Source organism: Tenrec ecaudatus, chromosome 3 (assembly GCF_050624435.1).
Source record: "Tenrec ecaudatus isolate mTenEca1 chromosome 3, mTenEca1.hap1, whole genome shotgun sequence".
Taxonomy (NCBI): Eukaryota; Metazoa; Chordata; class Mammalia; order Afrosoricida; family Tenrecidae; genus Tenrec; species Tenrec ecaudatus.
This window is the reverse complement of record NC_134532.1, coordinates 168,512,427-168,529,119: the sequence shown is the minus strand read 5'-3', so window position 1 is coordinate 168,529,119 and position 16,693 is coordinate 168,512,427. Positions and strand designations below refer to the sequence as shown.

The window sequence follows — 16,693 nt, the reverse complement described above, 5'->3', positions numbered from 1 at the left end:
CAGTAATAATAAGTAAAGATCATAGTAGAGTTACTGAGAGCATGAGAGATAGAAGTATTGAAATAAATGGGAATCAGACACATTTCATGGTAGCATGCTCATCTCTGCCCCGCTTGATGGTCCATGTGGAGGGAGAGAGAGAGTTTAATGGTGGCCCCAGCCCCTTTTATATTCTCTGGGGACATGCAAGCCCCCTAATTATAGGTGAACACATATGTCACAGGAAGGGGCTGTACTATAGGCAAAACAGTAATGGGAAGGGGTGGTCTAGGGAAATACATGCAATAGGAAGGGGAGTGATTGGGGTATACATGTGACAAGATGGGCGGACCCTAGCTCCAAGATGGCGACCTAACCTTGATCATCCTTGGGCGGGTTTGACCTGTGGGGTCTCCTACAAGGAAACAGACAACTACTATCCTTATCAGAAGGGAGTGGGCCCTATTTTTTGTGGGATAAACAGTGGTAACTACTTGCTCTAGATGGCTGATAGCTCTCAGGGGGAATAACCCCTGACCTACTTCTGATGACCTCCAAGTATAGTCATTCCCAAGCAGCTGTCTGGCATATATTTGGGGGAGACAGCTTGTGAGAAATCCTTCTGTATCCCACACCTTACCAGTTCAGCTGCCGGTGTAAGTGGATCACTACAGGTGCTTCTGCGAATTGGAGCCGTCCACATCATAGGAGGGCTCTGATTGGTTCGCTGTGAGTAAACAAACATTCAAAGCCCTGCAGTGTCAGTGCGGCTTTGAATGAACAGTGGAGGAACAGCAATCACCCACGAGATGTTACGCCTCGCTGGGGTGCCACTGACCCGTGTATAAGCCGAACCCATTTTTCAGCACAGCACATTTTTGGTGCTGAAAAACTCAGCTTATACACGAGTATATATGGTAAGTTTGCAATAGGACATGGGGCCTCAACTCAAGTACTCCCTTAACACAAGAACACTTTGTTCTAACAATCCGGCATTCTGTGAAGCTCACCTTCCTGACATGATCCCTGAACACAAAGCGGGTGCATAAGCAAATGTAGTGAAGAGAGCTGATGGTTTCCGGCTATTAAAAGATACAGTGTCTGGGGTCTTAAAGGCTTGAAGATAAATTAACGGCCATCTAGCACAGAAGCAACAAAGCCCACATGGAAGAAGCCCACCAGCCTGTGTGATCTCGAGGTGTTGATGGGATCAGGTATCTGGCATCTAAGATAAGGTGATCAGATTTTAACATTGGTAACACAGGTCACCATTAATGGGGGGGGAAGGGGTTCTTGATTAAAAATATAGTCTATATGGAGCAACAAAAATGTTCATAGAACGCAAAAATAGTATCGTAATATATTTTTTAATTTCAACATAAGTACAATTCACAAATATAATATAGTAAAAATTATGTATAGTATTATTTTATTCTTTGGCATATTTCTCATTTCAGTGAATTTTTTAGTAGATTGCTGTCGTTGTTTAAAAGGTCATGAAATTTTTCACAAGAATTTGTTAAATTATATTTCACACATAAAATGGCTTTCAAAGTCTCAACACTTATTGTGATTTTTCTGATGTCCACACTTTATTTACCGTAGAAAAAGCACGTTCAGTCACAGCATTGGTTCCTGGTAAAGACAGCACGTATTCCACAATTTTTAGTGCATTATTGTATGGAACATGATTTGTTTCAAAATGATGAACTATTTCTAACCATTTGTTCTCTATTGTGATTTTGGGTGATGCCCAAGATTTGAACTTTTCCTTATCAATATATTTTTTTAATAATGATACCTCATTAAAAAGACCATGTTCAGAAATATTGCTATATGGGGAATTTTGAGTAATATGATTAAATGATTTTTGCACATCATTCCAGTTAAGTTCTTGTTTTAATGTAACCCAATGAAAATGTTCAATATCATTGTAATGTACCGTCCACTCTTCTAAATAATCTATGCAGTTACTACAGAGCTTTTTAATGTGATTCATGATATCTGCACGATTTATTGCACCTTGTTCTTCTAGCTGGCTTATACTATTACGGACAGTTAACGGAAGAAAAGTATTTTCTAACCGCTCTTGACATTGAAATTTTAAATTATTAACTTCATTTGCTACTTTGATTACAGAAATTTTGTCACCTTCAATAAGTTTTATAGCATTTTGTAAAACAGCTGCTTGATTGTGTACAAACTCTAGCCAAATTTTTGAAGATTCTTTTTCAAAAAACTCTTGTAAAATTCTAGGACATTTTTCCTGTGATAGAAGGTTGGATTTCCAAGGATCGTATATTTTCAAAATTCTTTGGACAGCTGGCAAAAGAGCTAACCAGCGCGTTTTACTGTATCCAAGTGTTTTCTGATATTCAACTTTCGCAGTTTCACAAAAATCTGTAAGCATTTCAACGTGCACAGTGTGTATACATAGAAATAAGAACATATTTTAATCACAATATTTCCCACATCCCAGGGCAACCAATCAGCAGCTGCTTGAATGGCGTGAAGTATTATGTATATTCCCTTCCCGTTCTCCCCCCCCCCCCAGTTCCCTAGCTTGTCGTGCATTCTTTCCCCAAATCGGGACTTTTTAAAAACGCCGCGGGACGCGGGGCAAATTGTTAAAAATCTGGACGTCTGGTCACCTAATCTTTACTGGGTCAGATCAGCAGGTCTTCTGCGGAACATCAACCTTTGGGTCAGCGGTCCAGCGCTTTCTGGAGCCACAGGGTCAAGGCCACCCCGGGCGCCTTTGAGACATGACAGGGAACGTTCACGACGGAGAGAGAGCTGCAAGGAGGACCAGTCCCTCCCTCGTCTAGGGCTCCACCTGGGCTCGGCGGGACCAAGAACCACAGGCCCAAACCCGGCCGCCGCGCGGCAGGCGGGCGGGGCTCGGCGGGGACGGCGAGCCTGGGCGGGCCGGACGTGTCCCCGCCCCGCGCCGCGTCCCCGCCGTCCCCGCCCCGTCCTACCGGGGCTCGGCGGCTGGCTGGCGGGCGGCGCAGAGTGCGGAACCCCGCGGCGCGGGCCATGGATCCCTGGGCGTGGGGCGAGCTCTCCGCGCTGAGCCCGCTGCGCGCGCTGTGGCTCGCGCTGGCCGCCTCCTTCCTGCTGGTTCTGCTCTTGCAGCTGGTGCCCGCCGGCCTGCTTCCCAGCTGCCCGCTTTTCCAGGACCTGATCCGCTATGGGAAAGCCCAGCGTGCCGGCCCCGAGCGCTCAGCCCTGAGCCGGGCTTTTGATGTTCCCAAGAGGTAACCGCGCCCGGCGCCCCGGGCCAGCAGAGCGGGCGCGGGCGCGGGCAGCGCCCACCGGGCCTGGAGGCCGCGCTGCCCGGCGCTGCCTCTTAGCGACGGGGTCGGGGCACTGCAGGGTCCGTGGACACCGAGGGAGCTAAGCCGCGCGCAAGGGAAAGGCTTCAGGGTCCCGGGATTCTCCTTCCCGGCCCCATCACCCAGCTCACAAAGCCAGACCGATCGCAGTGGGGTCGACTGGTCCTTCAGCGACCAAAGGACAGAGTTAACGCTTTACGGAAGCCGATGGCCATGTCTGACTGCTACGGAGCAGCTGGTGGGTCCGAACCAGCGTCCACCAGGGCGCCACCACTTTAGGGACTCCCAGTCTATCAAGAGGCGTCGCTGGGCATCGTGCTGAAAGTGGAGGCAGGACCAACCTCTGAGCCTCTTTCCGAGCTGGGCGAAAACCAGATCCCTGGTCATTGTGTTAGGGGATTGCTCTTTTCACGTCTCGGGGCCTCTACAGGAAGTTGGGAGCCGTTAAAGGCTGAGGGGCAGGGGCCAGCTCAGGCACCTGAGCCAGGACCCCTGGGTGGTCCCCAAACTAGGCCAGGTGGGCTTAATTCAGCCAATGGGACCAGCCTGTACCTTTGACCACGCCTCCCAGGCGAAGGCCCTAAAAATCCCTACCCTGGAGCCCACCCCTGCCTCAGGTCACCGTGTTCAGTTAACTGTAAAACCTGAAACTTCTATCTGTCAAACCTAATGACTTCAGCGTGAATTTCCTTCTGGTGGGAATTCAAGGGGTTTCCCACCCGCGGACTGTTAACAGTTTCATGGGTGGCTAGCCAAAAGACAGGCCAAGCTGGCACATGTTAGGCACACCCTATTCCAATGCCCTTTGATTTTCCAGAGTTCATAACCAAGGGTGGATTTAGATGTTCGTCAGCGAGTAAATAGAATTCTTATAGCTATTATTATTTGAATTTAAAACACAGTTAATAATCCAGGGAACCCTGTTCTAGATGTTAGGAAGTATCAAATGATCTCTACCACTTGGAGAGAAATCGGGAGGAGTAGGATATGGCTCCTGACTGATAGGACATCACGGCTGTCTATCCGAACTAGGACCGGGCCCCACGGCTGCACAGCAGGCAGGCCATGTCCGCTCGGCAGCTTTTGAAATGTAGGGAGACCCCACTCGACTGTGGGGTTGGGGGGAAGCCTGAAGAGGGTTAATGAGAAGGGAGAACTAGAGATAAAGAGTTCCTGTAGAAGTATGCACGCCAAACTGTTAGCCCTCCCATTTCTCAGAGCGGCTGCTAAGTGGAAATTGCTTGCTGACCTAGCTTCAACCAGCTTTCATCTACTTTATTGCAGAGACGTTTCTAGAGTGCCACATTTTCTAACAGTTACAAAGTGAAAAAAAGAGAACATGAGCTCTTAACAACGGAGTTTCTAAATTTGAAAAGTATACTAGTGTCATCGGGTTGAAGGGCACCATGCTAAGCATTCCCGTGTCTCTCTGGATGTCCAACTGGTCTTGCTAAATTTGGTTTGTTATATTACAACCCAGAAAAAAAATGCCGTGCCTTCCCTTTTTCCTCTTGACAGCAATCGGTTCTCTTGGGGCTTGTAATTTTTCTCTTTATGGTGGAATAAGGCATTTCTTTTTCTAGAATCGCATGTCTGTCCCATAAACTTAAGTGCTGGGTTTTGTGTCTCTGTGTGTGTGTGTGTGTGTGTGTGTGTGTGTGTGTGTGTGTGTGTGGTGGTTGTTTTCACCTCCTAAATTGAAAGAAGTGGAGAAGTACTACACCTACACAGGCCTATAGGAAAAGGTATTTTCATTGGAATTTTAAAAAGAGAGCCCATGTCTAAATTAATATAACTTGGAGGGCATGGTGAAGTGAGCTGGAAGTCTGCAGCCCCTTTTGGGCTTCTCTGTTTCCCAAATTGTTCTCCATAACGATGTGCTTTTCACTATCAGCATCAGAAAGGGGTGGGGGACCAAAACAATAAATGTCATTCAATTTTTAAACCAGTGTCTTAGTCCTCTACTTGGACTAAAGAGAGACTTTCTACTTTCACAGAGATGTGTCATCTTGAAAACCCATAGGGGCAGTTCTACTCTGCCCTGTAGGGTCGCTCTGAGTCAGAACTGACTGATGGCAGTGAGCTTGGTTTGTTTGGTTTGAGTTATCTGGTACTGTTATAACAAAAATACCACGAACAAATTTATTTTCCTGCATTTTTCAAGGCTACAAAGTCTGAATTAAAGAAGCCTACTTCTAGCGTGGGAAAAGGACTAGGCTTTCTGCTCCCCAAGGGAGTTGCAGTCTCTGAGCCCCACAGGGGCAGTTCTACGTTGTCCTGGAGGGGCCGCCGTGAGGCAGAATTGGCGGGATAGCAGTGAGACTATTGGACAGTGTCTCCCAGTGTGGGCGATACTGCCCCCTGGGCGTTCTGGAATGATCCAGGTGGTGCTACAAAAGCAGATACCTATAATCCTGAATGAAGGGCTATAATTTTTTATACTACCAGGGGGCACTGAGTAATTATTTTTTTCTTTGAAAAGGGCCTTTAGGCCCCAAAGTGTCGAAACCTATGGTCTAGAGTCTAGAGGGGGGTGGGGACTTTGAAATCATCATGCCCAGCTACCATCACGCAGGCCTCACCAAAGAGAAGCAGTCCCAGCCATCACATTCGGGGGGGGAGTTCATTAAATGTTTGACCAAATCTGGCAGGCGAATTTTTAATTTGATAATTCTGTATGGGCTGCAAATGATGTCCTAAATATCCAAATGGCCCTTGGCAGGAAATGGTCCCCACCCCTGCTCCAGGGGAAGGAGTGCTCTCCTCTGTGGGCTCTGGGAGAAGCCCCTGCCTCTTTCTTGTACCTGTTGCTTGGCAGCAGTGCCGCATCTGTCTCGCCCCAACTACTTGCTTCATCTGCTCTCTTCTAGCCCAGTAGAGGTGAACTCAAAAAACATCCTCCACTAACCCTGTCTCATTCACAGCCTGGACAACCTCCATTCCCACATGGGAGCATGACTGTGGGCAAGGGATTTGGGATTCACAAACACATGTTTTTGAGTGCACAATTCCATCTTTAATAACCAGTATTTATAGTGGGGTGCAGACTAAGGGCTAGAAGCTATTCTCAGCTCCTGGGAATCTCTGCTCTCGTAAGGCAGACACACTGCGCTAGAAGCCTTTTCAGACTGTCTTGTGTCTAACACAAGACATTTTTAGACCTGGTTTTTAAGGTTTAAGTGGGGTCTTTTAAAAAGCAAGAGATTGGATTTCCAAAGAGGGAAATTGGGTAAGCCAAACAAGAGAGATTGAATGTACAAGAGCAATCTACCTGTCGGTCAGAAGCACCACAAACCCAAGCAGAGCACAGCAAGACACTGTCTGAGACAATGTGGCTCAGCAGCTTATGCGGACACACTTAAATGGTAACTGGGGTTGCCTGTAGACTTGATATAAACCAGAGCACATGACGTTGAACCCAGAAAAGCAGGTTCAGGCAAGCCTCCGTGTGATTTTAACTTCGGAGTAACGAGGGTCGAGGCTGGTGCCAGATGCTGCCACTGACTGTGTGATCTGGGAGGACCTTAGCTGCTCTGGGCCTTAGTTGCCTCATCTACCACATCACTAATATGATCGTTGTGAGGATGACATGTCTTCACGCGTTTCTTTTTTAAAAACCAGAGGTAGGACTTGGTATCAAAAATAATGTTCCTACAGAATGGCATTGGGGTAATCCAGGACGCCCACCCCAAGGCACTGAGTTTAAGTTGCCAGAAGGGAGCACTGGGACGTCGTGGGTTACGAGTTGGGCCGATAACCACAAGGTCAGCAGTTTGAAACCACCAGCTGCTCCATGGGAGCTCCTTAGGGTCACTATGAGTTGGAATCAACTAATGGCAGTGGGATAATTTGGAAAGAAAAAAATTAAAACCTGAAGTCTTGAAGGATCCAAATTCTATTAAAAGCAGAAACATGGCTTGGAACCAGTGGGGGGAGGGGAGCAAATAGAGAAACTGCGTAATAGTAATAGTTGGGCGGCACAACGGGCCGCTCTCAGCGTCACTTAGAGCGGATGGTGGCACGCGCAGTTAAGGTGAAATGTGACCCCTTACCGTTTCATCTCCCTTCTGACCCCTTTTCAATATTTCCTGTTTTCTCTCGATTGAGATTTTTTTCTGTTTTACTTTCTTGTCAATGTTTTCATTTTCTTTTTAAAAAAATGGTTTTCTGTCTATGAAATCCAGGCTAGGTAACTCTCTAGAGACAGTAACTGGGTAAATGGTTCCTTGAGGAGGGGTGAGTGTGTGAGACAGGAGAGGTTGGAGGAGACTGAACAAGAACAAAGAAAATGTCCTCAAAGTGATGCTTTTACAACTATATAATGATCTTAACAACCATATACTTGATGATTATACAGCTCTTCTTGACTGAACTATTGAATTGGATGGTTTGTGAATTATGTGCCAATAAAACTTTTTTTAACAACAACAGCAAAAGGATTGGCAGTTTGAGCCAGCCAGCAGACTGCAGAGGCTAGAAGGACTCTTCTGAATATGTTTAAATGCCCGGAGAACATGGCACGTGAATTGCACGACAGTAAAACTTTAAAAAATAAATAAAGATCACCAATGGAAGTAAGCAGAAGAAAGGCCTGGCGGTCGGCTTCTATCAAGATCACCGCCAAGCAACTCCTGTGGAGCAGTTTGTACTCCACAGCAAATGAGATTGTTAGGAACAGAACTGGACTGGACATTGGTGGGTGTGGCCTTGCTGTCATGACCCGACTCATTGTTTTTCTCTTGCAGGTATTTTTCACATTTCTACATCGTCTCTGTGATATGGAACGGCTTCCTGCTTTGGTGCCTTATTCGGTCTCTGTTCCTCGGAGCATCTTTTCCAAACTGGCTTTATAGTTTGCTCAGAATTCTTGGGGCTGCCCAGTTCCAAGGTAAGGGCTCCTTGGCGCTGAGGCTTTTCTGCTCCTCCTGAGGGTTGCGGTAGCGCTGTGTGTGTGTGTGTGTGTGTGTGTGTGTGTGTGTGTGTGTGTGTGTGTGTGTGACTTATGACAGCCATTGCATCCTGGGGCCGTCATTTATGTCTGTGGGGAAGCTTCCGCCCCAGCTGGGCATGGCAAGGGGAGGCAAGAGCAAGGGGAGTGTGGCGTGGTTCCCCGAGGGCTGGCCAAGAGGGTGTCCCCAAGCCCCCCAGGAGCAGATGGCAGCGTGGGAAGCAGCACTCAGTCCCTGGCTTCTCTGTGGGGGCCGGGCCCGCAGGGCTGTCCTCCCTCTGACATTTTTAGTACTGTTGATCAATTTATCAAGAAGTCTTTCCACTTAAGGGAGAAAACATTTAGGATTTTTCAGGTTTGCCTGGAAACATCGATCATGTCTACAATCCCAACTAAAACCACGTCACGAGACTCCAGAAACGTGAAAGAAAATGACCTGGGGGCCAGCATGTAAACGCCTTCGCTAGGCTGTGCGCTTTCTGTGCCAGCTTCAGGCAGCTGGCTGTGAACCGTGGTTGACAAATCGACTTCCAGTTTGCCTCTCTCTGCTTCCAACCAAGGATCCTGAGAACAATGTTTACAGTTAGGAACGGGAGGAGGCAGACCTGGAATGGCCCACACCCAAGTCAGACTGAGTGCGGAGCAGAATTAGAAACGGAGTGGCCTGGCCCTGTCCTTGGGAAACTGCTGGCTGAGTGGGTTACCCGTTGGGCAGCTGACCACAAGGTCAGCTGTGTGAAACTAGCAGCTGCTCCCCGGAGGACGAGGAGGCTTGCTGCTCCCAGACAAAGTTCCCGTCTTGGAAACCCACAGGGCCAGTGCCACCTGCCTATAGGGGGTTATGACTCCGCAGGCACTGGCTGGCAGTGAGGTGGTTGGGGTGTTTTCTAGTATCTCTGGCCTCTGTTCCAGCAGCCAAGCCACAGGCTCACGGTGAGCGCGTTTTTGTAACCCGAAGAACATGTTGCCCACAAGCACAGTCACAAAGGGAAGCCCCGGCAAATCTTCTCTGGGAGGGAAGGCTGGCTCAGGAATTCCTTCCGCACACTCCCCTGAAGTTCAGCTCCTCCTCTGCTGACCCTGACGAGCTGCCACATTTGGAATTTTACCTGGGAGGGGTTTGGCGTGGCTGGTTGGTGGGTTGTTGTTAACCTATACTTAAGAGAGTTAGAGGTAGATTCTGATTTATCTTAAATGATCAAAATTAGTGAATCTGATCTAGGCTGATAGAAGTCAGGGGGATGGTGACCAGAAGGGAGCGCACATGCCCTGTTTCCTGACCGAGGTGCTGGTCATGCAGGTAGGAGAAATGAGTTTATTTTGTAAAACTTCATGGAGTTGGACCCTTATGACACGTGCGTAGAGATGTATTCATGTGGAGATGGGGATTCTAGGGACCTCACACAAAGTTTGTGGGAAAATCCCACCATCTTTTCATTCAATTTTCTATTGACTTTTTGACGGAAGCCCCCCGAGTGTGTGTTGTTGTTGTGACAGTCATAGTAGGTTACCATGGAGTCCATTCTGACTCATGGCGACCCCATATGAACACAAGAGAGCTGCTCCACAGGGTTTTCAAGGCCAGACCCTTTCGAGAGCTGGGCCCCAGGCCTGTTGTAAACTGCCAACTTGTCTGTTGCTGATCCACCCCCAACTCTCATTCCTGCCCGTGTGTCTGATGAACCAGGGGACTTCCCACCCCAGACCCCTGCCATCCAGTCGTTCTGATGGGGCTGCATTGTGACCCGCAGGCGGCGAGCTGGTACTGTCCCCCTTCTTCGTCCTGGTCTTCCTGTGGCTGCACAGCTTGCGAAGGCTCTACGAGTGCGTCTATGTCAGCGTCTTCTCCAACACCATGATTCACGCTGTGCAGTACTGTTACGGGCTGGTTTACTACGTCCTCGTCGGCCTCACGGTCCTGAGCCAAGTGCCACTGGACGGCAGGAATGGTGAGTCGTAGTGACGGCTGAGGGGCCGGGAGAGGCCTGTCGGGCAGATACGCCACTCCAGCACTGGGGAAGTTTGAAAGGAAGAGACAGCGCTCGTCTCCTTACCTTTGAGGAGTTTAGACTACAGGTTGTTTTGTGAACGTCAAATTGATTTAAACGTCAACATACCCAAGGGTATGTACGGTCTCCGTTACCTCCACACCCGTCCAGGTGCCCCGTGCAGTGAATAGAAGAGGAAGCAGTGATGAAAGGGTTGGCAAGGCATGAAAGTGGATGAAGCAAAGGACAGTAATTCCTGAGTGAAACCACTGAAATCAGAGGCAGCAGATAGGATAAGCTATTAGGGCTCCCCCACCTAATTCACAATTGAAAAATTCAATAAAGAAAAGACAGCAAAGTGCAGAGTATTCAGGAAGCCCCTTCCAGGATGAAGAAATGGGATGTGGAGTTTTCCTGGCGCTACTGGGGTAGGTGTGTGGAGAGGAAGCGATGTTGTGAGAAACTGAACAAGAAGCAGGAGAGCCCCTAAAGTTGGAGTGACAGGGCAGGGCGAGAGATGCAGGAGGGCAACCAGCACCCCGTGGGGCTGCGAGGCTCAAGCAGAGACAGCAAGGACAGGAAGGGGGATGCTGGGCTCATGGATTGGAAGAGGGAGTCGGATAGCATTTGTATGCCCTTTTGCCCTGTGATTGCAAACCTTCAGTTCCTGTGAGGCAGCCTGGGGGGAAGACAGAGGAACAGTGTGGGAAAGCCAGACTGGCATCACGGTGCCCTACACCCTCTCTTGTCAGAAAGCAGGGAGCAACATCACTGCCTCGGTGTATTAGAAAGAAACGCCGTGTGGTTAGTGTTTTGTTTTGTTTCTTGAAGGCGGCCGAGGGTGTTTTGAACATGAGGGGGCTTCTAAAGTTCCTGGGGAAAAAACTCCATTATCTTTTCATTCCACTTTCCCATGGATTCTCTGGCATACCACTGAAGTACAAAGAATGCAGATCGTCTGGGTGATTGAAATGAGTTTCTAGCGCTTAGAGACACATGGCCTGGTGCCTTCGTGTCCCCCAGCCCAGACATAACGCAATAGCTCTGCCAGACAATCCTCAGGAAGTGCAAGGCTCGGGTGTCTAAAGCAGACCTGGCCCGCCATGTAAACCCAAGTGGCTGTTTCCCCAAGTGGGTGATACCTCCCCCTAGGGGGCCCTGGAAAGCTCTGGGGTTTGCAGGGCTGAACATGGAGATACCTAAACTGCAGTACAAATGTTTTTAATTGCCAGGTGGGGGTAGGGAGGTGCTAAGTAATTTTTAGTTATTTATTTATTCATGAAAAGGGGCATAGTAAGTCTGGGAGCCTGTGAAACTAAGGCTGGGGTCTAGCTTTTCCCAGTGCTGCAGTGAGCTTGCTTCCTCCTTGGTTTGAGTCCAGTGTCAGAGTACCCCTTAAAAGTCCTCAGTTCCTATCAAAGGTCTCTTTGGCTTCAGGAGTGATTTTTTTTTTAAGCACATTTATCGACAGTCTTTCTTAATTCGTGAATTATTTATTGGCTGTGGCCACTCAGCACAAGTCTTTCTGCTGAGCTACGCTGAGCCCAGTGCGGTGGGGTATTTCAGCCTGCTCTCTGCTGTGGCCTGCACATTTTCACCTCCTGTGACAGCCTGGGCTGCTACTTCTCGGCAACCATTTTCCACTCGGAAGGAACTTTCCAAAGCACCCTGAGAACCCACCACTTTTCAGTCTGTGAGTCTCTCTGTCATCCCATGTGGGTTCTGGGGTTCCCTCTGCTGCCTGGAACGTAACTTCTGCCTTCCCTCCCATATAGATGGTGCCGGAAAGGACCAAAGCCCCTTTGCAGATACTGCCTTCTGAAACTGCTTTTCATTTTACCCACTTAATCTTCAAGAAGTCTCCTATGGTCCCTTGAGGTGATAAGGGAAGAGTTTGGTCTCAAGAATTCATGAGAGGAGACCCATCAGGGCACTTTCTAGCAGCCAAGATAGAAAGGGGTGTGGACATGGGAGTCAGACAGGTTCAAGTGTGAATGCTCACTTAGCTTACCCTCTCAGAGCCTCCTCCTTGCCTCTGTAGATGAGGCACTTGGACTGACTCCACGCAGCGTTGTGAGCATGAAAAGATAGGGTCAGCACCCCCAGATCTCCCCCGGTGCCCACTTTGGAAGTGTCAGGTCAGATGCCCCCTCCCCTGAGAAGTATCCTCCAGTCTGCCTCCGTACTGTCTTCTCGTCTCCAGAGGCCAGCTTTAGCTGAAATGACCTTGTGTGTGGGTTTAGTGGCCCCTGTGTACTTCACGAGAGTAGAAGCCCCGGAGGACAGGCATCTGGCTTCCTGAGTCAAGCACAGTTCCAGGCGCAGCAGACTCTCGGTCAGCACTTAAATAATAAACGGGTCATTAAACATTCCACTGATATTTGAAAAGCCGTTGAGGCGAAGCTGCCTCTTACTCCTGGCGTCCTGTGTGACAGTGCAGATTGTTGGTCCTTGAAGTCTGTTTGGTTGTTGTTCCTCCTTGGAGTTTTTATTGCCGGCTCTTTAGAAGTGGATCACCTGGCCTTTCTGCTGAGGTACCTGGGCGGGGGGGGGGCTGCGGGGGTGGGGTGGGGGGGTGCCTCCAACTACCGACCTTTCTTTGAAAGCCTAGCGGTTCACCCTGAAGGGACTCTGGATTCTTGTTCGTCATTAGTTATCTTCAAATATTTCCAATCTGTCTCTGCTAGCATTGTGGATTAGGCAAGGTTTACAGTTTAAACCCACCAGCTGCTCTAGGGGAGAAAGATGAGGCTGGGTGCTCCCATAAAGATTCACACCCACAGAAACCCTATTTAGGGTCCCTCTGAGTTGGAATTCACTCCGTGGTGGTGGGTTTGGGGGCTTGGGGTTCTTTCATTGGAATAAAGCAAGGAGCCCCACTTGCTTCCAGGGCCTCAGGCTCTTCCTCCATGACAATGGCCAACTTTGTTTCTTCCGTCAAGACTGACTGGCTTGGCTGTGGCCTGCTGAGCTGAGGGCAGTCCTCAGTTTGCTTCTCCTGCCCAGTGTTTGCTCTCCAGGCCCTTAGGTGACCAGCACCCTCTTCTCCTTACTGTCACGGGCAAGAAAGAGGAAGGCAATGCATAGAGCGCTCTCACTCCAGGACCAAAGCTCCCTGACCGGGAGCCCTCTACTCCGAAAGGGAACCATCCTCCTTTCCCCCTGGCAGTTTACATTTACCTTCTTCTCAAGAAGCCCCGCCCTTAGTCATTTCCACCCGGAGTCAGCCTTCTGCATCCTGGGCCCCCTGCTCCCTCTGCGATGGTTCAGGACGGAAGCTCAGGGAGAGTTTTTTTAGAAAATGTTTTCAAGACAGATCTTAATAAAGAAAACTTCCAACCCCAGCCCTGAGAATGGACCACCCCAAGGAGGGGCAGGAAACAAGTGCAGATAAGAAAGTAGGTGACAGAGCTGAACTTCTGCCTTGGAGTATTTGAAGGAGCCAGAGAACATAGGGAATTTTCTGCCAAGGGCCTCTGAAGCCATCCAAGGCCAAAGAATGGTGTGCTCCCCTCCGAACCTGGGAAGTAGCATCAGGCTCATAATTGGGTGATGCCTGAATCCTTTTAACTGAATGCTTGCAGAGTGGGCTCAGAGATCTGTCCTATTTCTGTAGTCTATGTCATTGGGAGCAGTCTACTGATGCAAGCGCGCTGGTTCCACATCCTGGGGATGCTGATGTTCTTCTGGTCATCTGCCCATCATTACAAGAGCCATGTCATTCTCAGCAATCTCAGGAAAAACAAAGCAGGTGAGCCCTCCGGTGCAGGGATTGACGCCTCCGAAGTTCGTTGGCCGGGTCCTGCAGTATTTTCCTTCTGCCTTTAACTTGCCAACAGCCCTGGTGGCACAGTGCATTGCGCATGGGACTGCTTTCCGCAAGGTTAATGGTTTGAACCCAGCAGCCGCTCCAGGGGAGAAAAGTGAGGCTTTCCAGGACCTTAAGGAATTTATAGCCCCAGCACCCCACCCTGGGGCAGTTCTCCCCTGCCCTGTAGGGTCTCTATGCGTCAGAGTTGATTCAATGTTAGTGAGATTGGTTTGAGTTTAGTTGTCTTACTTGCCAAATAGACATGTCTCTGGTGTCTCCCTGGCCGTACAGCGAGATGTTAGCCTGGCTGCTCTCTCTAGTCCTGATAGTCTGTGAATTGATTCCGGGCCCAGGTGGTAGCTGAGTTACCATCATTCCAGCCAAAGTAAAAAAAAAAATTTTTCAATGAAAAAGTAGTTAGCGTGTGTCGATTTATCACAGGTGCAAGTTTTTTCCTCAGGCTTTTTGAAATACTAAATGTGAAATCATAAAGCTAAGCATTTAGCAAGTGCTTTGTTTGCGCCAAGGAGCCCGCACGGTGGTGTGCTGACAGCACCCAGACACCAGCTCGAAGGCCAGTGGTTGGAACCCACCGTGCAGGCCGCACAAGGCTAATGGGGAAGTCTGCTTTCAGCAAGCTGCCCGGCTGTGTGGCAGTTCTCCTCTGTCCTGCAGGGCTGCCAAGTGAATCGCCTTGAGGGCAGTGGTTTCGCACTTGTGCCTATTGATAGGGCACAGTGCCCCTGACACGAGCCGTCTTCATTTTACAGTTGGCAAGATTAAAGCGCAGAGAGATGAAGTAACTTAGCTGAAGTCACACAGCTAGTAAGGAGTAGAATCAGGGTTCGGAACCCACGCAGTCTGACCTCCAAGAGCCTGTGCTCTCAGTTACGAGTTTTGCAGACCGCTACATGAATGAGTTTTCGTTTTTTACCCTTACTGGAATAAATAATGCACCCTCCACTTGCGATGAGTGACACGTGGAAGACGGAAACCAATAGGTCGGTTCTGATAGCAACCACGTAGAACTGCCCTGTGGGTTTCCAAGACGGGTACTCTTCCCACTAGAAAGCTTCATCTCTCTCCCACAGAGCAGCTGGTGGTTTCGAACCGCTGACCTTGCAGTGAGCAGCCCAACATGTGACCCACTACGCCAACCAGGGCACCTTTTCAGTAGGAGAATCGGATGGTGGTTTTTCTAAATAAGGATTTTCCATGAAATGACTGTGAAATGTGGTGGTAAAACTTCTTGCTTCGAAGTCACACTCATGAAGCTGTTTTCTCCCTTGCAGGGGTGGTCATTCACTGTAAACACAGAATTCCTTTCGGAGGCTGGTTCGAGTATGTTTCCTCGCCGAACTATTTGGCAGAGTTGATGATCTACCTTTCCTTGGCCGTCACCTTCGGCTTCCGCAATGTGACCTGGTGGCTGGTGGTAATGTACGTCTTCTTCAGCCAAGGCCTCAGCGCTCTCTTCAACCACAGATACTACAAGAGCACATTTGTCTCCTATCCAAAGCACAGGAAGGCATTCCTGCCGTATTTATTCTAAGACAAGCTCCACCGCGGGGAACATGAACTAAGTGACAGATAACCATTCCTAAGGATCGGGAGGCCTAGGGACCAAAGCACAGTGTCTGCAGAATCCGTAGAAGCCCTCTGTCCTGCTCATACCCCAAAGTCTTGCTGGGGTGACTAAAACCACAGCCCTCGGGAAACAAGACTCAAGTGTCGGCAGGGCAAAAATGCTTCCCACACATCTGGGATTGCCTGCTCTTGGGGAAATGTTTGTAAAAGCAGTCAACTGGATAAAAGTAGATGTGCCTCCTCCCAGCTACTTTTAAAAGCAAATGACCTCCCTCGAGAAAAGTTTTTTTTTTTTTAAACATATTGTACAGAAGAACAATATGTACAACATAACACATCTTCAAAAAAAAACGCAAATTGACCTAAGAGAAGTATCACCAAACACACAGGAGAAGAGAAAAAAGTCATCTGGGGCTGGTCTGCTGGTGGAGTGGTGATGTGCTGGTCTGCTAATCTCGAGGTCAGCAGTTCAAAGCCACCAGCTGCTCCATTGGAGAAAGATGAGGTTGTCTACTCCTATAAAGATGTAAAGTCTTTCCCAATTTTACCTTACAAATCTGGCTAGACCACAGGATATACACTAGTACAGATAGAAACTGGAAACAGGGAATCCAGGATAGATGAACCCCTCAGGACCAATGGGGAGAGTGGCGATACCAGGAGCGGGGAGGGAAAGTGGGTCAAAAGGGGGAACCGATTACAAGGATCTACATATAACCCCTACCCTGGGGGATGGACAACGGCAAAGTGGGAGAAGGGAGATATCAGACAGTGTAAGACACCACAAAATAATAATAATTTATAAATTATCAAGGGTTCGTGAGGGAGGGGCAAAAATGAGGAGCTGATACCAAGGGCTCAAGTAAAAAGAAAATGTTTTGAGAATGATGATGGCAACAAATATATAAATGTGCTTGACACAAAGGATGGATGTATGGATTGTGATAAGAGTTGTACAAGACCCCTATAAAATGATTAAAAGAAAAAGAAAAGGTTTAACGTCTCAGAAGCCCGTTCCGGAAGGCTGCTATGATATTGGCAG

At 48.7% G+C, this 16,693-nt stretch overlaps 1 protein-coding gene across 2 annotated transcripts; it reads left to right on the top strand.

Annotated features, from left to right (window-relative positions):
• Positions 1–2,943: 2,943 nt before the first annotated feature.
• On the top strand, positions 2,944–15,944 carry SRD5A3 (steroid 5 alpha-reductase 3). 2 transcript variants are annotated; one of them, XM_075544301.1, is made up of 5 exons: positions 2,949–3,239; positions 8,063–8,205; positions 10,017–10,214; positions 13,870–14,004; positions 15,357–15,944. In XM_075544301.1, exons 1-5 carry the CDS (start codon positions 3,019–3,021, stop codon positions 15,614–15,616), a joined length of 957 nt encoding a protein of 318 aa, XP_075400416.1. In that variant the 5' UTR covers positions 2,949–3,018; the 3' UTR covers positions 15,617–15,944. The 2 variants fall into 2 exon arrangements, with proteins under 2 accessions (XP_075400417.1, XP_075400416.1); XM_075544302.1 differs by lacking the exon at positions 13,870–14,004 and having other exon boundaries at positions 2,944–3,239.
• The last annotated feature ends 749 nt before the right edge of the window (positions 15,945–16,693 follow it).